The 15333-nt window shown below is 42.3% G+C and overlaps 1 protein-coding gene across 35 annotated transcripts in view; it reads left to right on the top strand.

The window, feature by feature from the left end:
* The window catches only part of KIAA1217 (KIAA1217 ortholog), a 705985-nt gene that overhangs the window by 593951 nt on the left and 96701 nt on the right, over nt 1–15333 (top strand). For all 35 annotated transcript variants that reach the window (XM_070601047.1, XM_070601015.1, XM_070601011.1 and 32 more), the window contains one exon: nt 14608–14806. In XM_070601047.1, the coding sequence (XP_070457148.1) occupies nt 14608–14806 (199 nt within the window). The remainder of the gene's footprint in view (nt 1–14607; nt 14807–15333) is intronic.

The following is a 15333-nucleotide window of genomic DNA, read 5'->3' as shown; positions in this document are numbered from 1 at the left end:
TGTCAGGTTTGGGGATCAGAGTGATGTTGGCTTCATAGAATGTGTTAGGGAGTACTCCATCTTCCTCAATTTTCTGGAATAGTTTGAGAAGGATAGGTATTAAGTCTTCTTTGAATGGTTGGTAGAATTCTCCAGAGAAGCCACCTGGTCCTGGACTCTTATTTTTGGGGAGGTTTTTGATTACTGTTTCTATTTCTTTACTTGTGATTGGCCTATTCAGATTCTCCATTTCTTCCTGGTTCAGTTTGGGGAGGTTGTAAGAGTCCAGGAATTTGTCCATTTCTTCTAGGTTGTTCAATTTGTTGGCATATAGTTTTTCATAGTATTCTCTTATGATCCCTTGTATTTCTTTGGTATCTGTTGTGATTTCTCCTCTCTCATTCCTAATTTTATTTATTTGAGATTTCTCTCTTCTTTTCTTGGTGAGTCTGGCCAAGGGTTTGTTGATTTTGTTAATTTTTTCAAAGAACCAACTCTTTGTTTCATTGATCCTTTCTACTGTCTTTTTAGTTTCAATATCGTTCATTTCTGCTCTTATTTTTATTATTTCCCTCCTTCTACTGACTCTGGGCTTTGTTTGTTCTTCTTTTTCTAATTCTCTTAGGTGTTGTTTGAGGTTGCTTATGTGAGCTTTTTCTTGTTTTGTGAGGTAAGCCTGTATTGCAATGAATTTCCCTCTTAGGACTGCTTTTGCTGCATCCCAAATGATTTGGTATGACGTGTTCTCATTTTCATTTGTCTCCAGATAATATTTGATTTCTTCTTTAATTTCTTCAATAATCTATTGTTTGTTCAGTAGCGTGTTGTTTAGTCTCCGCATTTTTGCACCTTTCTCTGCTTTATTCTTGTAGTTGATTTCTAGTTTCTTAGCATTGTGATCAGAAAAGATGCTTGATATTATTTCAACTCTCTTGTATTTATTGATGCTTGCTTTGTTTCCCAAAATATGGTCTATTCTTGAGAATGTTCCATGCACACTTGAGAAGAATGTGTAGCCTGCTGTTTTTGGATGAAGTGTTCTATATATATCTATTAAGTCCATCTGGTTTAATTTTTCATTTAATTCTATAATTTCCTTGTTGATTTTCTGTCTGGATGTTCTATCCATTGGTGTTAATGGGGTGTTGAGGTCCCCTACTATTATAGTATTGTTGTTGATGTCTTCTTTTAGTTCTATTAAGAGTTGCTTTACAAATTTTGGTGCTCCTGTGTTGGGTGTGTATATATTTACAAGTGTTATGTCTTCTTGGTGGAGAGTCCCTTTTATCATTATATACTGTCCCTCTTTGTCTTTCTTTACCTGTTTTGCTTTGAAGTCTATTTTCTCTGATATTAGTATAGCAACACCTGCTTTCTTTTGTTCCTTATTAGCTTGGAGTATTGTCTTCTATCCCTTCACTCTGAGTCTGTGTTTGTCTTTGGGGCTGAGGTGTGTTTCTTGGAGGCAGCATATTGTTGGGTCTTGTTCTTTGATCCATCCTGCCACTCTGTGTCTTTTGATTATTGAAATGTGGGGGCCTACCGCTGCCATTTTATGTCTTGTTTTCCAGTTCTCTTCAATTTCCTTTGTTTCTCGTCCCATGGTTTAGTCTGTTCTGATGGAGAGCTGCTACTCTCTGTTGTTGTCCTTCTACTTATCTCCTTTGCTCTTGGTTTTGTAGTCCCTTTCCTTTTTTTGATTTTTCAGGAATGAGGGTTTTCCTGAGCATTTCTTGAAGAGGAGGTTTGGTGGCAATGAACTCCCTTAATTTTTGTTTATCTGGGAAAGTTTTTATTTCTCCATCGTATTTGAACATATTTTTGCTGGGTAGAGAATTCTTGGCTGCAGGTTTTTGTCCTTCAGATTTTTGAATATATCATTCCACTCTCTTCTAGCCTGTAAAGTTTCTGCTGAGAAATCTGCTGAAAGCCTGATGGGGGTTCCTTTGTAGGTTAATTCTTCTGCCTGGCTGCCCTTAGTATTCTCTCCTTGTCGTTGACTTTTGCTAGCTTCACTACTACATGTCTTGGGGTTGGTCTACTTGCATTGATAAAGTTTGGAGATCTATTGGCTTCTGTCACATGAAGTTCCATCTCTCTCCCCAGGTTTGGGAAGTTCTCAGCCATTATTTCTTTGAATAGGCTTTCTGCCCCCTTCTCCCTCTCTTCTCCCTCTGATGTACCTATAATCCTTAGGTTGCCTCTCCTAATTGCATCAGATAATTCTCGGAGAGTTTCTTCATTTCTTTTTAGTCTTAGCTCTCTCTCCTCCTCTGCCTGAAGCATTTCTATATTCCTATCTTCCAAATTGCTAATTCTTTCCTCCATATTATCGGCCCTACTGTTCAGTGCATCTAGATTTCTCTTAATCTCCTCTATTGTGTTCTTCATTTCCAGTATTTCTGTTTGGTTCTTCTTTATAGTATCGAACTCTTTTGTGGCATAGCTCCTGAACTCGTTGAGTTGTCTATCTGAATTCTCCTTTAACTCATTGAGTTTTTTAATGATGGCTGTTTTGAAGTCATCATCATTTAGGTTGTATATTTCATCGTCTTTGGGATTGTTTTCTGTGTGTTTGTCATTTTCCTTCTGTTCTGGAGATTTAATGTATTTTTTCATATTGCTTGATGGTGTAGATTTCTGCCTCCTCATAGAGATAGAGTTTAGTTACTGCTTCCACTTGTTTCTACTGGTGTGGTGGGGGGACAGCTGTTTATACTGCTCCAACCAGGAACCCTATCAGCTGTTGCTAACTGGGCCTGGGCCCCTCCTCGCAGTCACAGTGATCCTGTGGGTTCCCTCTTCAGCTGTGGAGGCCGTCACAGGGTGGCTTCAGACTGCTGGTGCCTACTGTTGCAGACCACCTAGACGTGGTCCCTCCTTAGGTTCTGCAGCAGTGTTATGGGCTTTCCCAGCGGCCAGGGGCAGGATCACTTATATCTGCAGCTCTGTCACTGTCGGTGCCCACAAAATCTCGCTTGTCCACTATGGGTCACAGCAGAGCTATGGGCATTTTCTACAGTCTGTGGTTAGCTCACCTAGCTATGCTACTTTTGTCCCAGGGTCTTCCAGCCTTGTGGTTGCTGTATAGGTGCTCTCTACTAGTGCTGTGCAGAGGCTATCGCTGAGGCTTCTGTGAGACTGTAGAGCTTCCCCCTGGGCCACAGAGCCGGTTTGCTGGAACTCCACCCAGCCCCAGTTCTCTCCCCTAGGATCTCGGGGAGCCCATTGCTCTGTCTGGGGGATAGCCGGATACCTTGAGTTCAGTGGCAGCTGGTCGGCTGCTGCCCTGCCTGGGATTCTCCTCTTTGGGACCCTCCCAGCATGTGGATGCTGGGCGGGGCCTCTCTGATAATGGCCGGTAAAGACTTTGCCTGCTGCCAGGACGGAACTCTAGAGTTTCTCCCCCGGGCTGCGTAGCCAGCTGCTGGAGCTCCACCCAGCCCCGGTCCTCTCCCAGGAGATTTCCGGTAGTCCCAAGCCCCTCCTGGGTGAAAGCCCAGTCAGTGGAGCTGGCGGCGGCAGCTGGCGGGCTGGCGCGCCTTTTGGGATTCTCTCTGGGAGCCCCCAGGCATTGTGGGTGCTGGGTGGGGCCTCTCCAGTAATGGCAGGGAAAGACTCTGCCTGCTGCCGGGACTGAACTCTAGAGTTTCTCCCCCAGGCTGCGTAGCCAGCCGCTGGAGCTCCACCCAGCCCCGGACCTCTCCCAGGAGATCTCCGGTAGTCCCGAGCCTCTCGGGCGAAAGACCGGTCAGAGAAGCCGGCCGCAGCAGCTGGCAGGCCAGCGCGCCTTTTGGGAGAGCCCCCAGGCATTGTGGAGGCTGGGCGGGCCCTCTCCGATAATGGCAGGCAAAGACCCTGCCTGCTGCCCGGCCGGGACTTCAGAGTTTCTCCCCCAGGCCGCGTAGCCAGCTGCTGGAGCTCCACCCAGCCCCAGACCTCTCCCAGGGGATCTCCGGTAATCCCGAGCCCCTCCCGGGCGAAAGCCTGGTCAGAGGAGCCAGCGGCGGCAGCTGGCTGGCCAGCGCGCCATTTGGGATTCTCTCCGGGAGCCCCCAGGCGTTGTGGATGCTGGGCTGGACCTCTCCGCTAATGGCGGGTAGGGGTTTTCCCCACCGCCTCCAGTGTGTAACTCTGGAGCTTCCCTCTGGGCTCAGGTGTAATTGCGGGGGGCTTAGGTAGGGCTCTGTTCACCTGTTTCCACCGTCACTCTTCTGGTGTGCGCTCCCTCCTGCCCTTGGCGTGCAGCGATGTTCTGGGGGCATCCGCTGGAAGAAAGCCGCCCGCAGGCTCTAGGCTGTTCGGGGGTCGGGGTTGGAGAGTTTTCACCTATCTCCACCTCCTCCCGGAGGGAAGTCCGTCGGCCTTCCGATGTATAGCAGTGTGGGTCTCTCTGACGTCCTGAGATGCTATATAGATATCCTTTCTCAAGTGATGAATGTCCAATTAGTTGTAGATTCGAAGGGGGAGAGACAAAGAAGTCTGCTCACGCCACCACCTTGGATCTCAACTTAATGTTTTTGAGATTTATCCATGTTGATAGATGTGGTTCTACGTCATTCATTGTAACTGCTCTTACTTTCCATTATATGAATAAACTAACAAGAACAAATCAGTGAGAAATGGTGCTCCAATGAGCATCCTGGAATAAGTGTGCACACATGAGATTTTCATCTGTGATGGATAATTTAAAAGAAATAGCCAGGTTATGGGATGCACATCTTCAGCTTACTAGGTGTCCCAAAGTGATTGTGCAAATTTACACTCCCACCAGCAATGAATAACAGACGCCATTTTCCCATGACCTTGCCAATATTTGAGGTTATTAGATTTACTGACTTTTGCCTAGCTGATGAGTATAAAATAGTATGTCACTGATTCAATTTTTATTTCATAGTTAGTAGTGAGGTTGGGCATTTGTGTGTTTATTGGCTGTTGAGGTTTCTTCCTCTATGAGTTGCCTATTTGTATCCATTTTGGGTTATCCATTATTGTCCACTTCCTATTTTCTTATTGATTTATAAGGGTTCTTTAGTTATTCTGAATACTGCTCCTTGGTAGAGTCTGTGAGTTATAAATATCCTCCCTCAGACTGTGGTTTGTCTTCTTTACTTTGTCTACAATATCCTTTGTAGTACAAAAAATTCATTTTAATGTAGTATAATGAAGCACTATCTTTCTCTATGGTTTATGACTTTTGTTTCTTTTAGAAGTCTCTCCCTATATCCATATGCCAGGAGACGACACCATGTTTTGTTTTTTAAGTTCCATAGTTTAACTTCTTACACACAGGTCTTTAGTCCGTCAGGAATTTATTTTACTTATGGTGTAAGAAAAGGATCTGTTTTTTACTTTTTCCATATGGAGAACCAATTTTCCTGACACTATTTATTGAATAGTCATTTCTCCATGGATCTTACCACCACTTCTGTCCTATATCAAGCTTTCGTAAAACCTGCGTCTTTTTCTAGGCTTTCAGTTTTGTTCTGTAGTTCCCATTTGTTCTTTCCCTGTGCCAGAACCACACTGTTTTAATAGTGTTGATATTTGGTAGGGCAAGTAACTCCCTCTTATTGTTGTTCTTTGAAATTGCCATACTGTTATTACAAATGATCTATTTTTATTAAACTATACTTCCTAATTTTTTCTAGTATTTGAGGTTGCTGTTGAGTCTATACATTGATTGTATATCAGTCAGTCATATTGAATACTTATTAGTTCTAATAGTGTGTCTACAGGTTTCCTTGCATTCTCTGTTATATCATCTGAGAATGATCACAGTTTTGATCCATATGCCTTTTATTTCTTTTTCTTTTGCTGAGGAAGTTTCACACTGAGCTAACATCTGTGCCAATCTTCCTCTATTTTGTATGTGGGTTGCTGCCACAGCATGGTCACTGATGAGTGGTGTAGGTCTGCATCCGGGAACCAAACCTGGGCGCGTCGAACTTAACAACTAGGCCACAGGGCTGGCCCCTATTTCTTTTTCTTCTATTAACTGTGCTAGTTAGGACTTCAGATGCAATGATAGCGAAAATTCTGAACTTAAAGAGAAGGCTCCTAACATTTCATCATTAAGCATTATGCTTGGTGGAGATATCTTTTCACCAAGTTAAGAAAGTTCTCTTTAATTCTTAAATTATTGGCTTTTGAAAAACTATGAATGTGTTATAGGTTTTCCTTAACATTTTTCTGACACTATCAAGATTGTTGCATAGTTTCTCTTTACTCATTTGTTATTGCAGAAAGTATTGAGATTAAACTTTCTAATGTTAAACTATCCTTACATCCCTGAGATAAACTCTTCTTGGTCATGATATGTTTTTTCATACATTGCTAGACTTGCTTTCCAATATTTTACTTAGGGGTTTGCATTTAAATTTGAAGTCTTTTCTTTTACTACTTTCCTAACATCCAGCCTTAAAAAAATGAGTTGACACTGCCATGTTTAATGTAACCGACAGTTCACCTTAAGTGTAAGAGAGAATTCAATTACGGTTGTAGCACGCCCACAATCAGTTACAGTGTTTCTCACAGCGTTTGCCTATGATGCTTTCTACTTGAATTGTTGAATAACCTTTAAGATTAAATTACTGACTAGGTTGATTTTGCTGTAGGTTCTGTAGTGACTTTGCATTGTACCTTCTTCATAGACAAGTTTCTCCCTATCCACGTAAAAGGACAGTAAGACTCGTTGGGAATGACCGGGATCGGAGCACCAGAAATCAGCATCTTAGACATTAGGGTCTTCACCACAGCTTGAATCCCAGAAGTCATCAACAAATTCTTGAAGGCATTTTTTTAGAGAAATGCCTTGGGATGCTCACTTCAGTGGTATTATCATTTCACTTGAGTCCCAACTGTACCAATTGGTCTAGAACAAAACAAAGTTAAAGGATTAAGCACTCAGGTGCTATTACTAAGACTTTGTGTTGAGAATGCCTCCAAACAGGGTCTCTGTCCAGTGACTGCTGTCTGTCAGGTTAGTGGATGGAGCAAGACTCTACCATATTTAACTTCCTACAAACTTATTGTTTTTAATATGTTCTTTCATGATGCTAACGCAGGGTGCTCCACAGTCATGACCCTTTAAAGCATATTCTAAATTAGAATTTGGCTTAGAATTGCTATGGCCTGAAAGTTTTGAGTCCCTCTCATAAAGACTCTCCTTTAAAGACTTTCCAGAGGGTCTCCATAGTTCCTCAGTTAAAACTAATAGAAGACAATTAGTTAAAAAACTTGAAGCCTTACGTTGTCTTTGAATATCAAGTATCTGAGTGAAAACTAATAGAAGACAATTAGTTAAAAAACTTGAAGCCTTACGTTGTCTTTGAATATCAAGTATCTGAGTGAAATAAGAAAATATCTGATTGATAGAGTCCTTTTCAGATGCTGCAGCAAAGATTTGGTGTTTACTCAAGGCAAAGATACTGAAATCTGAGAGTAAAATCATTCCAAAAATAAAGAGCATCCGGACTTTCCGTGGAGAATAAATTTTCTATTATCTTTTTCTTCCTTGCAAGGCAACCTTCACCGTCCTGCTTTGTCACTTACTTGAAAAGCTATTCCCTAAGAAGGGACGTGGCAGTGTAAGTTCTCTCTAGGATGTGAAAATTTCCCGACATCAGAGGGCATGCTGGATCTTTTCAAGGAACAGACATGGCCTTGTCTTCAAATTGCTGCTGTGTCTGAAACAAACTGTCAGCTGGTGTTGGGCATAAATTGCTACCTTCTAAAGAACAGTGTCATTTATGGAACCACAGTAGGGGTTAGAACACAGGGGGTGGCCATAAGTTTATCCAGTACCTCCCATTCCTGGCACAGTACCTGGCACACCATAGGGGCTTGTCCAGAGTGAATGAAAGATGCCATTTCTACAGGTCCCTCTAAGGTACCTCTCAGTGCATTACACTTTTTTAAAAAATCTTAAGACTTTTGAATTCAGTCTCTTAAGAATACACCACTGTATTAACTATACTGGAATCTTTTGCTTATTAAATACCAATATCTTCCCCATTTCAGATGCCAATTTACATTCTACCACCTCCACTGAAAGTTTTTCTATGAGCAGCCTCCCCTGACCCATCTCTTCTGGCTTAAAAAAAATTAGCCAGTTAACTGAGTAGGATCCTAATTGGCCAGTCTCTTTAGATCTGCAGGGATTATCTTTTAAGATGATCAAATCAAAGCATACTTGCTTTGGAAAGTATAGCAGATCCAGAAAAGCATAAAAAAGAGAACATTATCACCCATGAACTCGCCACCCAAAGACAACCACTCTTGACATTTTGGTGTACATTCATCAAGTAGGTAGACTCAACCGTGAGCCTGATGAAACCAAGGTTCGGGCCTCTATAATAAGTAAGTAACTTTCATACTGAATTTTATGTTTCTAACTTTGTATTCTTGTTCTTAAAGAGGTCTCTCAAAACTGTATAAGTTTCAGGCCCCACAAAACCTGGATCCATCACTGCCATCAAAGTGACTAACTGATTTTTAAAAATCTAGTTCCTCCACAACTAGAAGGACCTGCAACTAAGATATACAACTATGTATAGCGGGGGTTTGGGGAGATAAAGCAGAAAAAAAAAAAAATGATTGGCAACAGTTGTTAGCCCAGGTGCCAATCTTTAAAAAAAAAAAAAAAAAAATCTAGTTCCTTTCTGTTTTATAACATACTTTGCCACTTAACAAAATGAAATTTTTTTCTCATTGCCATGTTCTTTTAGAATTCCCTTTAATAACAGCATAGTATTCCAATGAATTGGTTTCTTAAATGAATCCTCTAATGTTGAGCTCGCCCCCATATTATTCTTACAAATGATGCTTTGTTGAGCATCCTGGTGAGTACATCTCTGTGCATAAATGTGCAGAAGTAGAATTACTGGCTCGAACCATATGTATATTTTGGGGGCTGTTGACAAATATTGACAAATAACTCTTCAGAGAAGTGGTATCAGTTTACTTTCCCAATAGTAGTATGTGAGAGAACTCATTTTCCCAACCCTTGTCAACACTTTATTTTATTGTAAAAATCTTTGCCAATTCCATAGGCGTAAAAAGCTATCTTATTATTTTAATGTTTATATTTTTCTTATTAAGTTGAAAACTTTTCGTTTCCCATCAGAAAGTACTGTAAGAGCTCCTTAGATTTTTAAGGCATTAGCCATTTGCCATAGTTGTAATGCAAGGATTGATTTGCATAATCTTAAGTGAATTTGGAGAAACTGAGGAATTTAGGTCATTTGGAATTGTCAACATCATCTGCCTGCGGAAAATGCTGTTTAGGGGAAATTGTAGAAGGCGTTCCAGAAGGCAAGCATACATCATATTAACTTGGCCATGTTACAGGGAGAATTGAATTCATTTCAACTAAAAGAGATTTGAGCATCTACTGTGTGCCTAACACTTTACGATATATTGCCATCTGATGAATTCAGCTAACCAGAATGCAAAATTAGAAGCCATGCTTGCAATTTTAGTAAAAAACAACGTGAGAAAAATTAACTCTTCAATTCTTAATGGAAAAGTGGTGGAGGAATGTTTAGGGAAGACTGCTCAGAGGAGGTGATGTGGGTGCCAAACAAAGAAATGGTGGCAAGGTCACCCAAGCCAATGGCACAGCATGGAGTGTAGATGTGTATAGATCTGGTATCTGCAGGGAGCCCACTTCCTGGTTTGCAGATGGCCATCTTCTCATTGCATCCTCACATGGCAGAGAGCAAAGAGAGAAAACAAGCTCTTCCATGTCTCTTCTAAGGGTACTAATCTCATCGGGGGGCTCCACCCTCATGACCTAATTACCTTCCAGAGGCCACACCTCCAAATACTATGCCACTGGGGACTAGGATTTAACATGAATTTTGGAGGAGCACAAGCATTCCATCCATAGCAAGGTCACACTGTGAAAATCCTTGCATAGCATATTAAGATAAAGAATATTTTAGATGTCCCACATTCTGGAACTGATTCTGAGATTCAAACGATTATGAGGATGTATATCGCCTAAGTGTGACCTGCCAAGTGTGCTTGGTTTTTTGTAAAAGGAAGCCAAGAGTTCTTGGTGAAAAATGCATACTGCCTTTGCAGAGCCACTGAGGTAGAAGAATTCTTGAGTTTTCAGGCTTCGCAGGGGGGCCCCCAGTGTTGCGAGGTTCATTTCAACACTCTTGCTTTCAGAGCTCTGCGCCTTCGCCCGCTCGCCCCAGCAGGTGGATCGTTTCTAACCGTGTGTCAGCATTTACTTCAGTTGACTTAAAGACAGGAATCTTTTTTCTGAGCTGCCCCCATCATGCTTCAACATCTTCAAGCAGATGGTCAGGCTAAAAGTGTGAGGACAGCTAAGATCGCCCAGAGAGAAGGTTGGAGGAGATGGATGTGGCTAAATGCGGAATTTCAGAGGCTGTATGCGTCAAGGGAGAGATCATGGGTTCTGCGCATTGACAGAACTGGATGTATAAGTTAGTTAAACCATTTACTAGCTGTGACTTTTAGGAAAGTTACTTGGACCTTCTGAGCTTTCTTCTCCCTATCTGTAAAAAGACGTACCACCACCCTGACAAGAGATGCCATGCTGATTAAATGAAAGACATGCGTACCATTTCTGACACATAGCAGACATCCCATAAATGCATTTCCCTGTCCTCTTGCCTTCATCATAAAAAAAGAGTTTATGATCCAACGTCCTTCAGACTTCCTCTGTGAGTCTGGAGCAGCCAGCACTAACTCAGAGCTAGGGATATGTGCCAGAACATGCAGAATGTCCTCACCGTGCCAATAAAACGCCATCGTATATTAAGAGAATTCCTTCTGAGTTTAAGCATTTCTAAATACCTTTCCTGAATTGAGAAAGCAAACTGAAGCAAGTGTCAAAAGTCTACTCTGCTCTGTTAGTGAAGGCTTCTTTCCCATCTTCTCCAGATTTTCATGATCTCTAACTGGACTTGTGTATCCAGCTGGCAGCTGCACCAGCCAGACCCTGAGGTAACCATAGTTTAGGCCCATTTTTTTTTTCACCCGGAGCCTACAAATTCTATTTCAAGCACACACACGTACAGAATGCAGATGTGGGGCTGACAACCAGGCCCTTTGGCCGAGTGAGGCTGGGATAGTTGACTGTAGTGAGGCCGTAAGTGGCCCATCTGTAGGGGCCTCACCCAGGCATGTTTGGGACCCAGACCTCAAGAGTGGCTTTGGCCTTTTGATGTGCATTAACAATCACATGGGACAGTCACCACATCTCCTCCTTGGGGAGAAAACATTACACCATCTGTGATCAGACAAGCTTGGAAGTTTTTTTCTGTGCTCTGAAAAATGTGTGACAGCATGGACATCCTGTAAGACTAGCTCCCTGAAGAAGCTGAGGGTCAATACTGTGATGGGTGGAGAGGGGAAATTGAGCTGCTTATGCTCGATGCAAAAGGACCACTCCAGTCAAGGAAGCAGCCACTTCAGAATGTATTTCTAGTGTGTATACAAACCAGGAATGAGATTACTAGGCTGTTTATATCATGTAGCAAAAGCTCTTATAGCTTGGGTAGATCCCAACTGAACATTCCTTTTGGATATTGAAATGACGTCATTCATTCATTCATTCAACAAACACTTCTTAAGAACCTACTACATAACAGTATCACGGGTACTAATGATACCGTGGTGAAGAACAGCAAAAAAAGTTAAAAAAGGAATCCCTGACCTCATGAAGCTTACATTCTAAAGGGAGAGGCTGACAATAAACAATAGCAATAATTAAAATATGAATTGTAGTGTATAGTGAAAAGTGCTCAGGAACAGAAATGAAGCAAGGATGGGGTGTGAAATATTAGGGAGAAAGGGTGCTGAAATTTTGGATGAGGTGGTGCAGGAAGGCCTCACTGAGAAGTGGACTTTAATAAAGGCCTGATTGATTATTTGGATGGATGTGGACCTACAATCAAAAGTATTTCCTCCCAGATTTTCGAGGCTGTTTCTCCCTTGCCTTTAGTTTCTGGGTTGCTGTTGAGAAAACTAATGCCTTTCTGACTGCTGATCCTTCCTTTGTGACTTTTCTCCCCATCCTCAGGAACTTGTAGGAACCTCTGTTTTCCCTCTGCCATCTGGAATGTCTCAGTGACAAACCTGGGTGTGGTGAGCATTTCATGAACATTTTCAATTTCCAAGCTTATATCCTTCAGTTTTGGGGGAAAAAATTCTTATAATACTTTTTGTAAAACTTGTCTGTTTTTCCTGATCTCTTTTTTTTGGTTTTTTCTCTTCAAAGCCCCGGCACATAGTTGAATATCCAAGGTGTAAATCCTTCTAGTTCTTCTACGTGGGACACCATCACAGCATGGCTTGATGAGTGGTGTAGGTCTGTGCCCAGGATCCAAACTGGCAAACCCCAGGCCGCCAAAGCAGAGTGCACAGACTTAACCACTACGCCACTGGGCCGGCCCCTTTCCTGATCTCTTTTACCCAAATCCCCATTATAAGGAATTGAGATGCTCTGAAATAATTCTCTATTTTTCTTACAGGATTTCACCCTTTTCTCATCCATTAGTCTTTTTACTCCACTTTCTGAGATTTCATCCACTTTTTCTTCTTCACTGAATTTTTCATTTCTGCTCTCGTGGTTCCCAGAGCTCGCTCTTGCTTTCCAAATGTTCTCCTTCTGTTGGACTGTCTCATCTCTTCTGAGTTTCTGTTTTCTGTTTACTTTCATCTTTTCTTTCACGTTAGAGGCTTTTATGAAATGTCTGTTAGTCCCAGGAGTCTGTTAATGTATGTGCGAGGCACAGTTGTAGAACAATCTGGAAGCTTTTCTCTATGATCCAGGCTGCTTCACAATGGATGACCAGACAGAACCTGAACATCACCCTCAAAAATCTGCTGGTTTCTTCTGGTTAGCTAGTCAAGAGGGTTCCTCCGGTTTCCCGACTGAGGCATCAGCCCTTTGCCACATTCTGTCAGAGGACACCTCACCCGCCCTCCCCTGTGCTGTTGAGCTAGAATCCAGTCTGTTTGGTTTGACCTCTTCAATCTTCTGTGGATACTGAGAGTCGCTTGGCTGAGTGGGATAGAAAGGGAAATGTAGGCAGGTTGCTACACCATTGGAAAGAAAACAGAAAGTTCAATCCAGCCCTGTATTGTCCACTCACTCTGCATTCCTACCTTCAGAAGGATCAGGTGCCTCATGATCCCCAGCTTCCCAGGCCTGCATGTTTTATGTGGAGTTCTCCCCTTGAAGACTTAGGTGTCAGCTTTCTCCCGGCTGCTATTGTTTCCCCTCTCATTCCCTCAACTCTTTGATTTATGCCTTTTTATTCCTCGTTGTCATTTTAATGGAATTTCAGGAGGAGGTAGAGATAAATTTGTTACTGCCATATTTAACCGAAAGTCCTATTCTATTTTCTTTCGCGTCTCCCCTGCCAAAGCCTACTCTGGTGATGGTAAATGCCTCCTCAGCAGGTTCCCACAGGAAGTAGGATTCGTATTAAATGTCAGCATCTTCGATAGTTGTTTCAGTTATTTATTTCTGAATAATAAGTAACCCTAAACATAGTGACTTAAAACAACAACAGTTATTTATTTGCTCATGATTCTGCAACTTGGGCAGGGCTTGGAGAGGGCGTCTCATTTCTGTTTCATGTGACGTGGGGCAGCTAACCTGGGCTGGGGCTTCCCCTCCCAAGATGGCGCACCCACATGACTGGCCAGTGGTCCTGGCTGTAGAATGGGTACTTAGTGGGGGCTGTCCGTCAGGGCTTCCATTCTTCTCCATGTGGCCTCCCTATGTGGCTCAGTTGGACTGCACAGAAGCTTGGCTCCATGAGGGAGCATCCAAGACTACACTCACCAAGAGGACAAGCTCTAGTATGTAAGCAATTATCAAGCCTCCATTTTGCATCACACTTGCTAATGTCCCAATGGCCAGAGCAAGTCACATGGCCAAGCCCGGATGCGATGTGGGAAGATACTACACTCCACAGGGACATGGATACTGAGAGACACAGTTCAGTGGGAGCCACATACCCCCTGGAACTCTAAAATGCTCTGATCCTGTGCTTGTGTTTTTCTTTGTATAACTGACTTGTTCCATTTTCTACCTTGAAATGTTAGGATGCCAGACTCTTTTCTTGTAAATAGTTTCATATGGTATAAATATTCGATAAATACGTATTATAGCCATAGAAATATTGTAGCATTTCCACTTAAAATGTTTCTGAATGGACTGTAAAGACTTAAACTACGTGTCTTAACCATTGTTGTAATGAATGTGTTTCTAGTTAGTGAAAGACATGGAAAAAATCACCCTATGAGGGGATCACATTCCTAAATACACCTTTCAAGGGAATTAAGTATTGCCTTTTGCTTTAGGCTACCCGAGGTTAGCGTCTTGTCTTTTTGGTTTTAAAACAGTTGAAAATTAGCCTCTTTAACACCTGCCTGGACTGTAAGAGAAAAAGTGGGTATTTATGTGATAACTAGAGAGTGCATTCCTTGGAAATTCCAAGCAATCATCTCTCGTTACATGCTTTCCGAGCTTGTCCTGAACATTCCTGCCTGTGGTAGGACGTAGGTGGCTTAGCTTGTGCTGCCTGTTTCGTGAGTCTTGATCTTGACTGATCGCTGTGCTCATTTTTCATGCAGGGGTTCTCTATCTCCAGTATGGAGATGAAACCAAGCAGCTCAGGATGCCGAATGAAATCACAAGTGCAGACACAATCCGTGCTCTCTTTGTAAGTGCCTTTCCACAGCAGCTCACCATGAAAATGCTGGAGTCGCCCAGTGTCGCCATTTACATCAAAGATGAAAGCAGGAATGTCTATTATGAATTAAATGATGTAAGGTGAGTATTCACATCGTTTGCGTGTGTGCGTCCACCACATTGCATTTACCATCGCCACCGTTTGTACCCAGTCCTAATCTCTCCGTGTCCCATGAAGAAAGCATAGCTATTATCCTGATTGGCGGGCTTACCTTACACAAGTGTGAATTCACTATCTTGTTTTCTATGATTCACTTACAAGGTGTGGTTTCCAAAGGTGAGGACAGACTTTTCCCACACAGGTCTTTGCATGTTACATATGAAAAGAATGTAAGAAATGATCCAGTCCACTGTTTATCTAAGAGTTAGGGAAACTAAGGCCAGAAAGGTGATGGAGAGACTTGATCAAGATCCCAAGAGTTGAAAGCCATACTTACGATGAACTTTCCCAATTCTTTCTCCAGTGCTCTTTTCCCTCATAGACAAGATGTTTTAGGTAATGATACCATGGAGCCATTATTTACACTAACAAGTTAGAATAAAACAGTGGACTCTATGCTATTGTCCACGAGAAGAGAGGCTGAGAAACATTCTTCCTTTCCATTCAT

The sequence above is a fragment of the Equus przewalskii genome, chromosome 30, assembly GCF_037783145.1.
Source record: "Equus przewalskii isolate Varuska chromosome 30, EquPr2, whole genome shotgun sequence".
Lineage (NCBI taxonomy): Eukaryota > Metazoa > Chordata > Mammalia > Perissodactyla > Equidae > Equus > Equus przewalskii.
This window is presented reverse-complemented; position numbering and strand designations above follow the sequence as displayed.